This window comes from Mytilus californianus, unplaced genomic scaffold (genome assembly GCF_021869535.1).
Source record: "Mytilus californianus isolate M0D057914Y unplaced genomic scaffold, xbMytCali1.0.p SCAF_8, whole genome shotgun sequence".
Lineage (NCBI taxonomy): Eukaryota > Metazoa > Mollusca > Bivalvia > Mytilida > Mytilidae > Mytilus > Mytilus californianus.
The window spans coordinates 32,964,378-32,981,356 of NW_026262734.1; the positions used below are offsets into that span (position 1 = coordinate 32,964,378).

The 16,979-nt window shown below is 34.4% G+C and overlaps 1 protein-coding gene and 1 long non-coding RNA gene across 5 annotated transcripts in view; one reads left to right on the forward strand and one right to left on the reverse strand.

Annotated features, from left to right (window-relative positions):
* Window positions 1–16,979, forward strand: part of LOC127711778 (proline dehydrogenase 1, mitochondrial-like) — a 52,040-nt gene that overhangs the window by 12,476 nt on the left and 22,585 nt on the right. For both annotated transcript variants that reach the window (XM_052217903.1, XM_052217904.1), the window contains exon 3: window positions 16,600–16,640. In XM_052217903.1, the coding sequence (XP_052073863.1) occupies window positions 16,600–16,640 (41 nt within the window). The remainder of the gene's footprint in view (window positions 1–16,599; window positions 16,641–16,979) is intronic.
* Window positions 2,666–10,819, reverse strand: LOC127711795 (uncharacterized). Of its 3 annotated transcripts, none has more exons than XR_007986884.1 (3): window positions 9,675–10,819; window positions 4,616–4,788; window positions 2,666–2,809 (listed from the first exon to the last, which is right to left on the reverse strand). It is a non-coding gene; the product is annotated as an uncharacterized LOC127711795 (long non-coding RNA). The 3 variants fall into 3 exon arrangements; XR_007986882.1 differs by lacking the exon at window positions 9,675–10,819 and adding an exon at window positions 7,672–8,816; XR_007986883.1 differs by lacking the exon at window positions 9,675–10,819 and adding an exon at window positions 6,671–7,551.

Consider the following 16,979-nt stretch of genomic DNA (forward strand, 5'->3'; position numbering starts at 1 on the left):
TAATTTGAAAAATTACATCATTTCTAATTTTATAGAACTAAGTCATCACTTAAGCTTTATTCATTATAATCATGTTTGAGTTATTTCCCTTGCACAGAAAATATATGGATAAAATTAAATTGTGTTTCATTTCAACTTAAATTAAATATATATAGGGTTCTTTCAAATGCTGAATCTAAACCTGTATTTAAATATTAGATTTTTGGGCCCAGTTTTCAAGTTGGTCCAAATCAGGGTCCAAAATTAAACTTTGTTTGATTCACAAAAATTGAATTTATGTGGTTCCTTGAAATCCTGAATCTTACCATGTATTGAGAGATTTTGGATTGTGAGCTCCTTTATCAAATTGGTCCACATTGTGGTCCAAAGGGTCCTAAATTAAACTTTTGTTTGATTTCATTAAAAAATGAATTTTTGGAGTTCTTTGATATGCCGATTCTGACAATGTACTTAGATTTTGGATATTGGACCATAATAGGTAAATGTCCATTTTCAAATATTTCAGTTCTTTGACCACATTCAATTTGTGTCACAAACCTATGCTGTGTCAAATATTCAGCCACAATCCAAATTCAGAGCAGTTTTAAGCTTAAATGAAGTGTCCATACTTGCTGAACTGTTCAGGGTTTGACCTCTGCAGGAAAATCTGGTTTGCTGTCACTCTGACAGCCTCTTGTTGTGTTTTGGTCTGTTTTTAGCTCACCTGACCTGAAAGGTCAAGTGAGCTTTTCTCATCACTTGGCGTCCGTCGTCCGTCGTCCGTCGTCCGTAAACTTTTACAAAAATCTTCTCCTCTGAAACTACTGGGCCAAATTTGACCAAACTTGGCCACAATCATCATTGGGGAATCTAGTTTAAAAAATGTGTCCGGTGACCCGGCCAACCAACCAAGATGGCTGCCATGGCTAAAAATAGAACATAGGGGTAAAATGTAGATTTTGGCTTATATCTCTGAAACCAAAGCATTTAGAGCAAATCTGACATGGGGTAAAATTGTTTATCAGGTCAAGATCTATCTGCCCTGAAATTTTCAGATGAATCGGACAACCTGTTGTTGGGTTGCTGCCCCTGAATTGGTAATTTTAAGGAAATTTTGTCGTTTTTGGTTATTATCTTGAATATTATTATAGATAGAGATAAACTGTAAACAGCAATAATGTTCAGCAAAGTAAGATCTACAAATAAGTCAACTTGACCAAAAAGGTCAGTTGACCCCTTAAGGAGTTATTGCCCTTTATAGTCAATTTTTAACCATTTTTCGTAAATTTTTATAATCTTTTACAAAAATCTTCTCCTCTGAAACTACTAAGACAAATTTAACCAAACTTGTCCACAATCATCATTAGGGTATCTAGTTTAAAAAATGTGTCCGATGACCCTGCCCTCGAACCAAGATGGCCGACATGGCTAAAAAATAGTACATAGGGTAAAATGCAGTTTTTGGCTCATATCTCTGAAACCAAAGCATTATGAGGAAATCTGATGAAGATAAAATTGTTCATTAGGTCAAGATCTATCTGCCCTTAAATTTTCAGACCAATCAGGCAACCTGTTGTTGGGTTGCTGCCCCTGAATTGGTAATTTTAAGGAAATTTTGCCGTTTTTAGCTCACCTGACCTGAAAGGTCAAGTGAGCTTTTCTCATCACTTTGCGTCCGTCGTCCGTCGTCCTGCGTCCGTCGTCCGTCGTCCGTCGTCCGTAAACTTTTACAAAAATCTTCTCCTCTGAAACTACTGGGCCAAATTTAACCAAACTTGGCCACAATCATCATTGGGGTATCTAGTTTTGAAAATGTGTGGCGTGACCCGGTCAACCAACCAAGATGGCCGCCACGGCTAAAAATAGAACATAGGGGTAAAATGCAGTTTTTAGCTTATAACTCAAAAACCAAAGCATTAAGAGCAAATCTGACATGGGGTAAAATTGTTCATCAGGTCAAGATCTATCTGCCCTGAAATTTTCAGATGAATCGGACAACCCGTTATTGGGTTGCTGCCCCTGAATTGGTAATTTTAAGGAAATTTTGCTGTTTTTGGTTATTATCTTGAATATTATTATAGATAGAGATAAACTGTAAACAGCAATAATGTTCAGCAAAGTAAGATTTACAAATAAGTCAATATAACCGAAATTGTCAGTTGACCCCTTTAGGAGTAATTGCCCTTTATAGTCAATTTTTAACCATTTTTCGTAAATCTTAGTAATCTTTTACAAAAATCTTCTCCTCTGAAACAACTGGGCCAAATTAAACCAAACTTGGCCACAATCATCATTGGGGTATCTAGTTTAAAAAATGTGTGGCGTGACCCGGCCAACCAACCAAGATGGCCGCCACAGCTAAAAATAAAACATAGGGGTAAAATGCAGTTTTTGGCTTATAACTCAAAAACCAAAGCATTTAAAGCAAATCTGACATGAAGTAAAATTGTTAATCAGGTCAAGATCTATCTGCCCTGAAATTTTCAGATGAATCGAACAACCTGTTGTTGGGTTGCTGCCCCTGAATTGGTAATTTTAAGGAAATTTTGCTGTTTTTGGTTATTATCTTGAATATTATTATAGATAGAGATAAACTGTAAACAGCAATAATGTTCAGCAAAGTAAGATTAACAAATAAGTCAACATGACTGAAATGGTCAGTTGACCCCTTTAGGAGTTATTGCCCTTTATAGTCAATTTTTAACAATTTTTCGTAAATCTTGGTAATCTTTTACAAAAATCTTCTCCTCTGAAACTCCGTGGCCAAATTAAACCAAACTTGGCCACAATCATCATTTGGTTATCTAGTTTTAAAAATGTGTGGCGTGACCTGGTCAACCAACCAAGATGGCCGCTACGGCTAAAAATAGAACATAGGGGTAAAATTCAGTTTTTGGCTTTTAACTCAAAAACCAAAGCATTTAAAGCAAATCTGACATGAAGTAAAATTGTTAATCAGGTCAAGATCTATCTGCCCTGAAATTTTCAGATGAATCAAACAACCTGTTGTTGGGTTGCTGCCCCTGAATTGGTAATTTTAAGGAAATTTTGCTGTTTTTGGTTATTATCTTGAATATTATTATAGATAGAGATAAACTGTAAACAGCAATAATGTTCAGCAAAGTAAGATTAACAAATAAGTCAACATGACCGAAATTGTCACTTGACCCCTTTAGGAGTTATTGCCCTTTATAGTCAATTTTTAACCATTTTTTCGTAAATCTTAGTAATCTTTTACAAAAATCTTCTCCTCTGAAACTACTGGGCCAAGTTAATTATAGATAGAGATAATTGTAAGCAGGAAAAATGTTCAGTAAATTAAGATGTACAAACACATCACCATCACCAAAACACAATTTTGTCATGAATCCATCTGCGTCCTTTGTTTAATATTCACATAGACCAAGGTGAGCGACACAGGCTCTTTAGAGCCTCTAGTTGGTTATTATCTTGAATATTATTATAGATAGAGATAAACTGTAAACAGCAATAATGTTCAGCAAAGTAAGATCTACAAATAAGTCAACTTGACCAAAAATGTCAGTTGACCCCTTAAGGAGTTATTGCCCTTTATAGTCAATTTTTAACCATTTTTCGTACATTTTTGTAATTTTTTACAAAATTCTTCTCCTCTGAAACTACTAAGACAAATTTAACCAAACTTGTCCACAATCATCATTAGGGTATTTAGTTTAAAAAATGTGTCCGATGACCCCACCCGCGAACCAAGATGGCCGACATGGCTAGAAAATAGTACATAGGGTAAAATGCAGTTTTTTGCTCATATCTCTGAAACCAAAGCATTTAGAGGAAATCTGATGAGGATAAAATTGTTCATTAGGTCAAGATCTATCTGAACTTAAATTTTCAGACCAATCAGGTAACCCGTTGTTGGGTTGCTGCCCCTGAATTGGTAATTTTAAGGAAATTTTGCCGTTTTTAGCTCACCTGACCTGAAAGGTCAAGTGAGCTTTTCTCATCACTTTGCGTCCGTCGTCCGTCGTCCTGCGTCCGTCGTCCGTCGTCCGTAAACTTTTACAAAAATCTTCTCCTCTGAAACTACTGGGCCAAATTTAACCAAACTTGGCCACAATCATCATTGGGGTATCTAGTTTTAAAAATGTGTGGCGTGACCCTGTCAACCAACCAAGATGGCCGCCACGGCTAAAAATAGAACATAGGGGTAAAATGCAGTTTTTAGCTTATAACTCAAAAACCAAAGCATTAAGAGCAAATCTGACATGGGGTAAAATTGTTCATCAGGTCAAGATCTATCTGCCCTCAAATTTTCAGATGAATCGGACAACCCGTTATTGGGTTGCTGCCCCTGAATTGGTAATTTTAAGGAAATTTTGCTGTTTTTGGTTATTATCTTGAATATTATTATAGATAGAGATAAACTGTAAACAGCAATAATGTTCAGCAAAGTAAGATTTACAAATAAGTCAATATAACCGAAATTGTCAGTTGACCCCTTTAGGAGTAATTGCCCTTTATAGTCAATTTTTAACCATTTTTCGTAAATCTTAGTAATCTTTTACAAAAATCTTCTCCTCTGAAACAACTGGGCCAAATTAAACCAAACTTGGCCACAATCATCATTTGGTTATTTAGTTTTAAAAATGTGTGGCGTGACCTGGTCAACCAACCAAGATGGCCGCCACGGCTAAAAATAGAACATAGGGGTAAAATTCAGTTTTTGGCTTTTAACTCAAAAACCAAAGCATTTAAAGCAAATCTGACATGAAGTAAAATTGTTTATCAGGTCAAGATCTATCTGCCCTGAAATTTTCAGATGAATCGGACAACCTGTTGTTGGGTTGCTGCCTCTGAATTGGTAATTTTAAGGTAATTTTGCTGTTTTTGGTTATTATCTTGAATATTATTATAGATAGAGATAAACTGTAAAAAACGATAAATGTCGGCAAAGTAAGATCAACAAATAAGTCAACATGACCGAAATTGTCAGTTGACCCCTTTAGGAGTTATTGCCCTTTATAGTCAATTTTAACCATTTTTTCGTAAATCTTAGTAATCTTTTACAAAAATCTTCTCCTCTGAAACTACTGGGCCAAGTTAATTATAGATAGAGATAATTGTAAGCAGGAAAAATGTTCAGTAAATTAAGATGTACAAACACATCACCATCACCAAAACACAATTTTGTCATGAATCCATCTGCGTCCTTTGTTTAATATTCACATAGACCAAGGTGAGCGACACAGGCTCTTTAGAGCCTCTAGTTGGTTATTATCTTAAATATTATTATAGATAGAGATAAACTGTAAACAGCAATAATGTTCAGCAAAGTAAGATCTACAAATAAGTCAACTTGACCAAAATGGTCAGTTGACCCCTTAAGGAGTTATTGTCCTTTATAGTCAATTTTTAACCATTTTTCGTAAATTTTTGTAATTTTTTACAAAAATCTTCTCCTCTGAAACTACTAAGACAAATTTAACCAAACTTGTCCACAATCATCATTAGGGTATCTAGTTTAAAAAATGTGTCCGATGACCCTGCCCTCGAACCAAGATGGCCGACATGGCTAAAAAATAGTACATAGGGTAAAATGCAGTTTTTGGCTCATATCTCTGAAACCAAAGCATTATGAGGAAATCTGATGAGATAAAATTGTTCATTAGGTCAAGATCTATCTGCCCTTAAATTTTCAGACCAATCAGGCAACCCGTTGTTGGGTTGCTGCCCCTGAATTGGTAATTTTAAGGAAATTTTGCCGTTTTTGGTTATTATCTTGAATATTATTATAGATAGAGATAAACTGTAAACAGCAATAATGTTCAGCAAAGTAAGATCTACAAATGAGTCAACATGACCAAAATGGTCAGTTGACCCCTTAAGGAGTTATTGCCCTTTATAGTCAATTTTTAACCATTTTTCGTAAATTTTTGTAATTTTTTACAAAAATCTTCTCCTCTGAAAATACTAAGACAAATTTAACCAAACTTGTCCACAATCATCATTAGGGTATCTAGTTTAAAAAATGTGTCCGATGACCCCGCCCGCGAACCAAGATTGCCGACATGGCTAAAAAATAGTACATAGGGTAAAATGCAGTTTTTGGCTCATATCTCTGAAACCAAAGCATTTAGAGGAAATCTGATGAGGATAAAATTGTTCATTAGGTCAAGATCTATCTGTACTTAAATTTTCAGACCAATCAGGTAACCCGTTGTTGGGTTGCTGCCCCTGAATTGGTAATTTTAAGGAAATTTTGCCGTTTTTGGTTATTATCTTGAATATTATTATAGATAGAGATAAACTGTAAACAGCAATAATGTTCAGCAAAGTAAGATCTACAAATGAGTCAACATGACCAAAATGGTCAGTTGACCCCTTAAGGAGTTATTGCCCTTTATAGTCAATTTTTAACCATTTTTCGTAAATTTTTGTAATTTTTTACAAAAATCTTCTCCTCTGGAACTACTAAGACAAATTTAACCAAACTTGTCCACAATCATCATTAGGGTATCTAGTTTAAAAAATGTGTCCGATGACCCTGCCCTCGAACCAAGATGGCCGACATGGCTAGAAAATAGTACATAGGGTAAAATGCAGTTTTTTGCTCATATCTCTGAAACCAAAGCATTTAGAGGAAATCTGATGAGGATAAAATTGTTCATTAGGTCAAGATCTATCTGAATTTAAATTTTCAGACCAATCAGGTAACCCGTTGTTGGGTTGCTGCCCCTGAATTGGTAATTTTAAGGAAATTTTGCCGTTTTTGGTTATTATCTTAAATATTATTATAGATAGAGATAAACTGTAAACAGCAATAATGTTCAGCAAAGTAAGATCTACAAATAAGTCAACTTGACCAAAATGGTCAGTTGACCCCTTAAGGAGTTATTGTCCTTTATAGTCAATTTTTAACCATTTTTCGTAAATTTTTGTAATTTTTTACAAAAATCTTCTCCTCTGAAACTACTAAGACAAATTTAACCAAACTTGTCCACAATCATCATTAGGGTATCTAGTTAAAAAAATATGTCCGATGACCCTGCCCTCGAACCAAGATGGCCGACATGGCTAAAAAATAGTACATAGGGTAAAATGCAGTTTTTGGCTCATATCTCTGAAACCAAAGCATTATGAGGAAATCTGATGAGATAAAATTGTTCATTAGGTCAAGATCTATCTGCCCTTAAATTTTCAGACCAATCAGGCAACCCGTTGTTGGGTTGCTGCCCCTGAATTGGTAATTTTAAGGAAATTTTGCCGTTTTTGGTTATTATCTTGAATATTATTATAGATAGAGATAAACTGTAAACAGCAATAATGTTCAGCAAAGTAAGATCTACAAATGAGTCAACATGACCAAAATGGTCAGTTGACCCCTTAAGGAGTTATTGCCCTTTATAGTCAATTTTTAACCATTTTTCGTAAATTTTTGTAATTTTTTACAAAAATCTTCTCCTCTGGAACTACTAAGACAAATTTAACCAAACTTGTCCACAATCATCATTAGGGTATCTAGTTTAAAAAATGTGTCCGATGACCCTGCCCTCGAACCAAGATGGCCGACATGGCTAGAAAATAGTACATAGGGTAAAATGCTTTTTTTTGCTCATATCTCTGAAACCAAAGCATTTAGAGGAAATCTGATGAGGATAAAATTGTTCATTAGGTCAAGATCTATCTGAACTTAAATTTTCAGACCAATCAGGTAACCCGTTGTTGGGTTGCTGCCCCTGAATTGGTAATTTTAAGGAAATTTTGCCGTTTTTGGTTATTATCTTAAATATTATTATAGATAGAGATAAACTGTAAACAGCAATAATGTTCAGCAAAGTAAGATCTACAAATAAGTCAACTTGACCAAAATGGTCAGTTGACCCCTTAAGGAGTTATTGTCCTTTATAGTCAATTTTTAACCATTTTTCGTAAATTTTTGTAATTTTTTACAAAAATCTTCTCCTCTGAAACTACTAAGACAAATTTAACCAAACTTGTCCACAATCATCATTAGGGTATCTAGTTTAAAAAATGTGTCCGATGACCCTGCCCTCGAACCAAGATGGCCGACATGGCTAAAAAATAGTACATAGGGTAAAATGCAGTTTTTGGCTCATATCTCTGAAACCAAAGCATTATGAGGAAATCTGATGAGATAAAATTGTTCATTAGGTCAAGATCTATCTGCCCTTAAATTTTCAGACCAATCAGGCAACCCTTTGTTGGGTTGCTGCCCCTGAATTGGTAATTTTAAGGAAATTTTGCCGTTTTTGGTTATTATCTTGAATATTATTATAGATAGAGATAAACTGTAAACAGCAATAATGTTCAGCAAAGTAAGATCTACAAATGAGTCAACATGACCAAAATGGTCAGTTGACCCCTTAAGGAGTTATTGCCCTTTATAGTCAATTTTTAACCATTTTTCGTAAATTTTTGTAATTTTTTACAAAAATCTTCTCCTCTGAAAATACTAAGACAAATTTAACCAAACTTGTCCACAATCATCATTAGGGTATCTAGTTTAAAAAATGTGTCCGATGACCCCGCCCGCGAACCAAGATTGCCGACATGGCTAAAAAATAGTACATAGGGTAAAATGCAGTTTTTGGCTCATATCTCTGAAACCAAAGCATTTAGAGGAAATCTGATGAGGATAAAATTGTTCATTAGGTCAAGATCTATCTGTACTTAAATTTTCAGACCAATCAGGTAACCCGTTGTTGGGTTGCTGCCCCTGAATTGGTAATTTTAAGGAAATTTTGCCGTTTTTGGTTATTATCTTGAATATTATTATAGATAGAGATAAACTGTAAACAGCAATAATGTTCAGCAAAGTAAGATCTACAAATGAGTCAACATGATCAAAATGGTCAGTTGACCCCTTAAGGAGTTATTGCCCTTTATAGTCAATTTTTAACCATTTTTCGTAAATTTTTGTAATTTTTTACAAAAATCTTCTCCTCTGGAACTACTAAGACAAATTTAACCAAACTTGTCCACAATCATCATTAGGGTATCTAGTTTAAAAAATGTGTCCGATGACCCTGCCCTCGAACCAAGATGGCCGACATGGCTAGAAAATAGTACATAGGGTAAAATGCAGTTTTTTGCTCATATCTCTGAAACCAAAGCATTTAGAGGAAATCTGATGAGGATAAAATTGTTCATTAGGTCAAGATCTATCTGCCCTTAAATTTTCAGACCAATCAGGCAACCCGTTGTTGGGTTGCTGCCCCTGAATTGGTAATTTTAAGGAAATTTTGCCGTTTTTGGTTATTATCTTGAATATTATTATAGATAGAGATAAACTGTAAACAGCAATAATGTTCAGCAAAGTAAGATCTACAAATGAGTCAACATGACCAAAATGGTCAGTTGACCCCTTAAGGAGTTATTGCCCTTTATAGTCAATTTTTAACCATTTTTCGTAAATTTTTGTAATTTTTTACAAAAATCTTCTCCTCTGGAACTACTAAGACAAATTTAACCAAACTTGTCCACAATCATCATTAGGGTATCTAGTTTAAAAAATGTGTCCGATGACCCTGCCCTCGAACCAAGATGGCCGACATGGCTAGAAAATAGTACATAGGGTAAAATGCTTTTTTTTGCTCATATCTCTGAAACCAAAGCATTTAGAGGAAATCTGATGAGGATAAAATTGTTCATTAGGTCAAGATCTATCTGAACTTAAATTTTCAGACCAATCAGGTAACCCGTTGTTGGGTTGCTGCCCCTGAATTGGTAATTTTAAGGAAATTTTGCCGTTTTTGGTTATTATCTTAAATATTATTATAGATAGAGATAAACTGTAAACAGCAATAATGTTCAGCAAAGTAAGATCTACAAATAAGTCAACTTGACCAAAATGGTCAGTTGACCCCTTAAGGAGTTATTGTCCTTTATAGTCAATTTTTAACCATTTTTCGTAAATTTTTGTAATTTTTTACAAAAATCTTCTCCTCTGAAACTACTAAGACAAATTTAACCAAACTTGTCCACAATCATCATTAGGGTATCTAGTTTAAAAAATGTGTCCGATGACCCTGCCCTCGAACCAAGATGGCCGACATGGCTAAAAAATAGTACATAGGGTAAAATGCAGTTTTTGGCTCATATCTCTGAAACCAAAGCATTATGAGGAAATCTGATGAGATAAAATTGTTCATTAGGTCAAGATCTATCTGCCCTTAAATTTTCAGACCAATCAGGCAACCCGTTGTTGGGTTGCTGCCCCTGAATTGGTAATTTTAAGGAAATTTTGCCGTTTTTGGTTATTATCTTGAATATTATTATAGATAGAGATAAACTGTAAACAGCAATAATGTTCAGCAAAGTAAGATCTACAAATGAGTCAACATGACCAAAATGGTCAGTTGACCCCTTAAGGAGTTATTGCCCTTTATAGTCAATTTTTAACCATTTTTCGTAAATTTTTGTAATTTTTTACAAAAATCTTCTCCTCTGAAAATACTAAGACAAATTTAACCAAACTTGTCCACAATCATCATTAGGGTATCTAGTTTAAAAAATGTGTCCGATGACCCCGCCCGCGAACCAAGATTGCCGACATGGCTAAAAAATAGTACATAGGGTAAAATGCAGTTTTTGGCTCATATCTCTGAAACCAAAGCATTTAGAGGAAATCTGATGAGGATAAAATTGTTCATTAGGTCAAGATCTATCTGTACTTAAATTTTCAGACCAATCAGGTAACCCGTTGTTGGGTTGCTGCCCCTGAATTGGTAATTTTAAGGAAATTTTGCCGTTTTTGGTTATTATCTTGAATATTATTATAGATAGAGATAAACTGTAAACAGCAATAATGTTCAGCAAAGTAAGATCTACAAATGAGTCAACATGATCAAAATGGTCAGTTGACCCCTTAAGGAGTTATTGCCCTTTATAGTCAATTTTTAACCATTTTTCGTAAATTTTTGTAATTTTTTACAAAAATCTTCTCCTCTGGAACTACTAAGACAAATTTAACCAAACTTGTCCACAATCATCATTAGGGTATCTAGTTTAAAAAATGTGTCCGATGACCCTGCCCTCGAACCAAGATGGCCGACATGGCTAGAAAATAGTACATAGGGTAAAATGCAGTTTTTTGCTCATATCTCTGAAACCAAAGCATTTAGAGGAAATCTGATGAGGATAAAATTGTTCATTAGGTCAAGATCTATCTGAACTTAAATTTTCAGACCAATCAGGTAACCCGTTGTTGGGTTGCTGCCCCTGAATTGGTAATTTTAAGGAAATTTTGCCGTTTTTGGTTATTATCTTAAATATTATTATAGATAGAGATAAACTGTAAACAGCAATAATGTTCAGCAAAGTAAGATCTACAAATAAGTCAACTTGACCAAAATGGTCAGTTGACCCCTTAAGGAGTTATTGTCCTTTATAGTCAATTTTTAACCATTTTTCGTAAATTTTTGTAATTTTTTACAAAAATCTTCTCCTCTGAAACTACTAAGACAAATTTAACCAAACTTGTCCACAATCATCATTAGGGTATCTAGTTTAAAAAATGTGTCCGATGACCCTGCCCTCGAACCAAGATGGCCGACATGGCTAAAAAATAGTACATAGGGTAAAATGCAGTTTTTGGCTCATATCTCTGAAACCAAAGCATTATGAGGAAATCTGATGAGATAAAATTGTTCATTAGGTCAAGATCTATCTGCCCTTAAATTTTCAGACCAATCAGGCAACCCGTTGTTGGGTTGCTGCCCCTGAATTGGTAATTTTAAGGAAATTTTGCCGTTTTTGGTTATTATCTTGAATATTATTATAGATAGAGATAAACTGTAAACAGCAATAATGTTCAGCAAAGTAAGATCTACAAATGAGTCAACATGACCAAAATGGTCAGTTGACCCCTTAAGGAGTTATTGCCCTTTATAGTCAATTTTTAACCATTTTTCGTAAATTTTTGTAATTTTTTACAAAAATCTTCTCCTCTGAAAATACTAAGACAAATTTAACCAAACTTGTCCACAATCATCATTAGGGTATCTAGTTTAAAAAATGTGTCCGATGACCCCGCCCGCGAACCAAGATTGCCGACATGGCTAAAAAATAGTACATAGGGTAAAATGCAGTTTTTGGCTCATATCTCTGAAACCAAAGCATTTAGAGGAAATCTGATGAGGATAAAATTGTTCATTAGGTCAAGATCTATCTGTACTTAAATTTTCAGACCAATCAGGTAACCCGTTGTTGGGTTGCTGCCCCTGAATTGGTAATTTTAAGGAAATTTTGCCGTTTTTGGTTATTATCTTGAATATTATTATAGATAGAGATAAACTGTAAACAGCAATAATGTTCAGCAAAGTAAGATCTACAAATGAGTCAACATGATCAAAATGGTCAGTTGACCCCTTAAGGAGTTATTGCCCTTTATAGTCAATTTTTAACCATTTTTCGTAAATTTTTGTAATTTTTTACAAAAATCTTCTCCTCTGGAACTACTAAGACAAATTTAACCAAACTTGTCCACAATCATCATTAGGGTATCTAGTTTAAAAAATGTGTCCGATGACCCTGCCCTCGAACCAAGATGGCCGACATGGCTAGAAAATAGTACATAGGGTAAAATGCAGTTTTTTGCTCATATCTCTGAAACCAAAGCATTTAGAGGAAATCTGATGAGGATAAAATTGTTCATTAGGTCAAGATCTATCTGAACTTAAATTTTCAGACCAATCAGGTAACCCGTTGTTGGGTTGCTGCCCCTGAATTGGTAATTTTAAGGAAATTTTGCCGTTTTTGGTTATTATCTTAAATATTATTATAGATAGAGATAAACTGTAAACAGCAATAATGTTCAGCAAAGTAAGATCTACAAATAAGTCAACTTGACCAAAATGGTCAGTTGACCCCTTAAGGAGTTATTGTCCTTTATAGTCAATTTTTAACCATTTTTCGTAAATTTTTGTAATTTTTTACAAAAATCTTCTCCTCTGAAACTACTAAGACAAATTTAACCAAACTTGTCCACAATCATCATTAGGGTATCTAGTTTAAAAAATGTGTCCGATGACCCTGCCCTCGAACCAAGATGGCCGACATGGCTAAAAAATAGTACATAGGGTAAAATGCAGTTTTTGGCTCATATCTCTGAAACCAAAGCATTATGAGGAAATCTGATGAGATAAAATTGTTCATTAGGTCAAGATCTATCTGCCCTTAAATTTTCAGACCAATCAGGCAACCCGTTGTTGGGTTGCTGCCCCTGAATTGGTAATTTTAAGGAAATTTTGCCGTTTTTGGTTATTATCTTGAATATTATTATAGATAGAGATAAACTGTAAACAGCAATAATGTTCAGCAAAGTAAGATCTACAAATGAGTCAACATGACCAAAATGGTCAGTTGACCCCTTAAGGAGTTATTGCCCTTTATAGTCAATTTTTAACCATTTTTCGTAAATTTTTGTAATTTTTTACAAAAATCTTCTCCTCTGAAAATACTAAGACAAATTTAACCAAACTTGTCCACAATCATCATTAGGGTATCTAGTTTAAAAAATGTGTCCGATGACCCCGCCCGCGAACCAAGATTGCCGACATGGCTAAAAAATAGTACATAGGGTAAAATGCAGTTTTTGGCTCATATCTCTGAAACCAAAGCATTTAGAGGAAATCTGATGAGGATAAAATTGTTCATTAGGTCAAGATCTATCTGTACTTAAATTTTCAGACCAATCAGGTAACCCGTTGTTGGGTTGCTGCCCCTGAATTGGTAATTTTAAGGAAATTTTGCCGTTTTTGGTTATTATCTTGAATATTATTATAGATAGAGATAAACTGTAAACAGCAATAATGTTCAGCAAAGTAAGATCTACAAATGAGTCAACATGACCAAAATGGTCAGTTGACCCCTTAAGGAGTTATTGCCCTTTATAGTCAATTTTTAACCATTTTTCGTAAATTTTTGTAATTTTTTACAAAAATCTTCTCCTCTGGAACTACTAAGACAAATTTAACCAAACTTGTCCACAATCATCATTAGGGTATCTAGTTTAAAAAATGTGTCCGATGACCCTGCCCTCGAACCAAGATGGCCGACATGGCTAGAAAATAGTACATAGGGTAAAATGCAGTTTTTTGCTCATATCTCTGAAACCAAAGCATTTAGAGCAAATCTGACAAGGATAAAATTGTTCATTAGGTCAAGATCTATCTGCCTTAAAATTTTCAGACCAATCAGGCAGAATGTTGTTGGGTTGCTGCCCCTGAATTGGTAATTTTAAGAAAATTTTGCAGCTTTTGGTTATTATCTTGAATATTATTATAGATAGAGATAAACTGTAAACAGCAATAATGTACAGCAAAGTTAGATCTACAAATAAGGCAACATGACCAAAATTGTCAATTGACCCCTCAAGGAGTTATTGCCCTTTATAGTCAATTTTTTACAATTTTCATAAATTTTGTAAATTTTTGTAAATTTTTACAAAGTATTTTCCACTGTAACTACCGGGCCAAGTTCATTATAGATAGAGATAATAGTAAGGAGCAAGAATGTTCAGTAAAGTAAGATCTACAAACACATAACCATCACTAAAACACAATTTTGTCATGAATCCATCTGTGTCCTTTGTTTAATATGCACATAGACCAAGGTGAGCGACACAGGCTCTTTAGAGCCTCTAGTTCTTATACTGTATGCAATAGGTCTACTATTTTTGGTGTATGGAATGATTGTAAGGTGTACATGTCTAGCTGGCAGGTTTCATCTGACCTTGACCTCATTTTCATGGTTCAGTGGTCAAAGTTAAGTTTTTGAGTTTTGGTCTTTTTTCTTAATACTATATGCAATAGGTCAACTATATTTGGTATATGGAAATATTTTATGATCTATATGTTGGACGCACAGGTTTTATTCGACCTTGACCTCATTTTCACGGTTCATTGCACAGTGTTAAGTTTTTGTGTTATGGTCTGTTTTTCTTAAACTATAAGCAATAGGTCAACTATATTTGTTGTATGGAAGAATTGTTAGCTGTACATGTCTGCCTGGCATGGTTCATCTGACCTTGACCTCATTTTCATGGTTCATTGGTCAATGTTTAGTTTTTTGGTTAATATTAAGTTTATGTGACAGTTGTAATAAAGCTTTATATTTAGGACTATCAACATAATATCAATGATTAATAAAGAAGGCGAGACATTTCAGCGTGTGCACTCTTGTTGTAACTTCCAGACATAACTTGTGTGTTAGTGTATGGATCTCTCTGACATTGTACCACAAGGTTCCATATCACAAAGGGAAAGCTGGGATTGATTTTGGGGGTAATTGCCTCCAAATTTTAGGAATTAGGGGCCAAAAAGGGGCAAAAAACAAGCATTTTTCTAGTTTCATGACAATAACTTGTGTGTAAGTGTATGGATCTTTCTGACATTGTACCACAAGGTTCCATATCACAAAGGGAATGCTGGGATTGATTTTGGGGGTAATTGCCTCCAAAATTTAGGAATAAGGGTCCAAAAAGGGGCAAAAAACAAGCATTTTTTCTAGTTTCATGACAATAACTTGTGTGTAAGTGTATGGATCTTTATGAAATTTAAATTGTACTACAAGGTTCCATATCACAAAGGGAAAGCTGGAATTGAGTTTGGGGGTAATTGCCCAAAACGTTTAGGAATAAGGGGCCAAAAATAAGCATTTTTCTAGTTTCCAGACAATAACTTGTGTTCAAGTGTATGGATCTCTCTGAAATTGTACTGCAAGGTAAAATACCACAAAGGGAAGGCTGGGATTGATTTTGAGGGTAATTCCCTCAAAATTTTAGGAATTAGGGGCCATAAAAGGGCAAAAAAACAAGCATTTTTCTAGTTTCAGGACAATAACTTGTGTGTAAGTGTATGGATCTTTATGAAACTGTACTGCAAGGTTCCATATCACAAAGGGAAAGCTGGGTTTGAGTTTGGGGGTAATTGCCCTAAACGTTTAGGAATTTGGGGCCAAAAAACAAGTATTTTTCTAGTTTCCAGACAATAACTTGTGTTCAAGTGTATGGATCTCTCTGAAATTGTACTGCAAAGTACCATACCACAAAGGGAAGGCTGGGAGTGATTTGGGGGTGATGAATCATAAGGGGGTTCAAAAAATTTGGGGGGGGGGGAGATTTTTTTTTCTTTTTTTTCTTTAAAATTTTCCATTTTAAATTGGTTATTTCTGATTTATATATAAAAGCAAATAATAATGATATGGTTTGAATAGGTAAATTAAAAAATTTTAAGTTCTTAGACCACATTCCTTCTGTGTCAGAAACCTATGCTGTGTCAAATATTTAATTACAATCCAAATTCAGTGCTGTATCAAGCTTTAATGTTGTGTCCATACTTGCCCCAACTGTTCAGGGTTCGACCTCTGCGGTCGTATCAAGCTGCGCCCCAGCGGAGCATTTTATTGACATTTCCAAGGCTGTTTCCATTTAAAACTGCCTGCTACTATTCGTAGTACAACAATTTCTGTACAGTTCCATAGGTAATGTCTTCTCACTTTGAGTCTTTCAGAGCAGTAAAAGTTTTCTAGAATGCTTATCCAACAGTAAGTTGGTTAATTTCTTAAAACAATTGACATCATATATAGATTGGCCTATTTGAATTTTGTTCATTCTTTTTTCAGGGGTTGTGTTCCAGAAAATCAACCACCTCTAGAAGAATTGGGTGAGTTTAGAATTATTCAAATTAAAATAAAAAATAAATATATAAGAGTTTGTAATACACAAAGTTCAGACAATTGTTTAAGACATAAATACTGGCAGATGATCATTTATTTAAATGTAAATATAGATCAAAGCCACCAATAAAATCATTTATTTTATGAAAAAGATTTGTTCATGCACCCTATCTCATATGCCATGTATAAATATACACTACAAAATGATATTTTTACTTTAATGTTTATTTGAGTTGTACATGTGTGCTTTTGAAAAAATATTCAGAAATATAGGGTGTTGCTAGGCAATTTTTTAATGCATTGCCAAGGAAAAAGCATAAGAATTC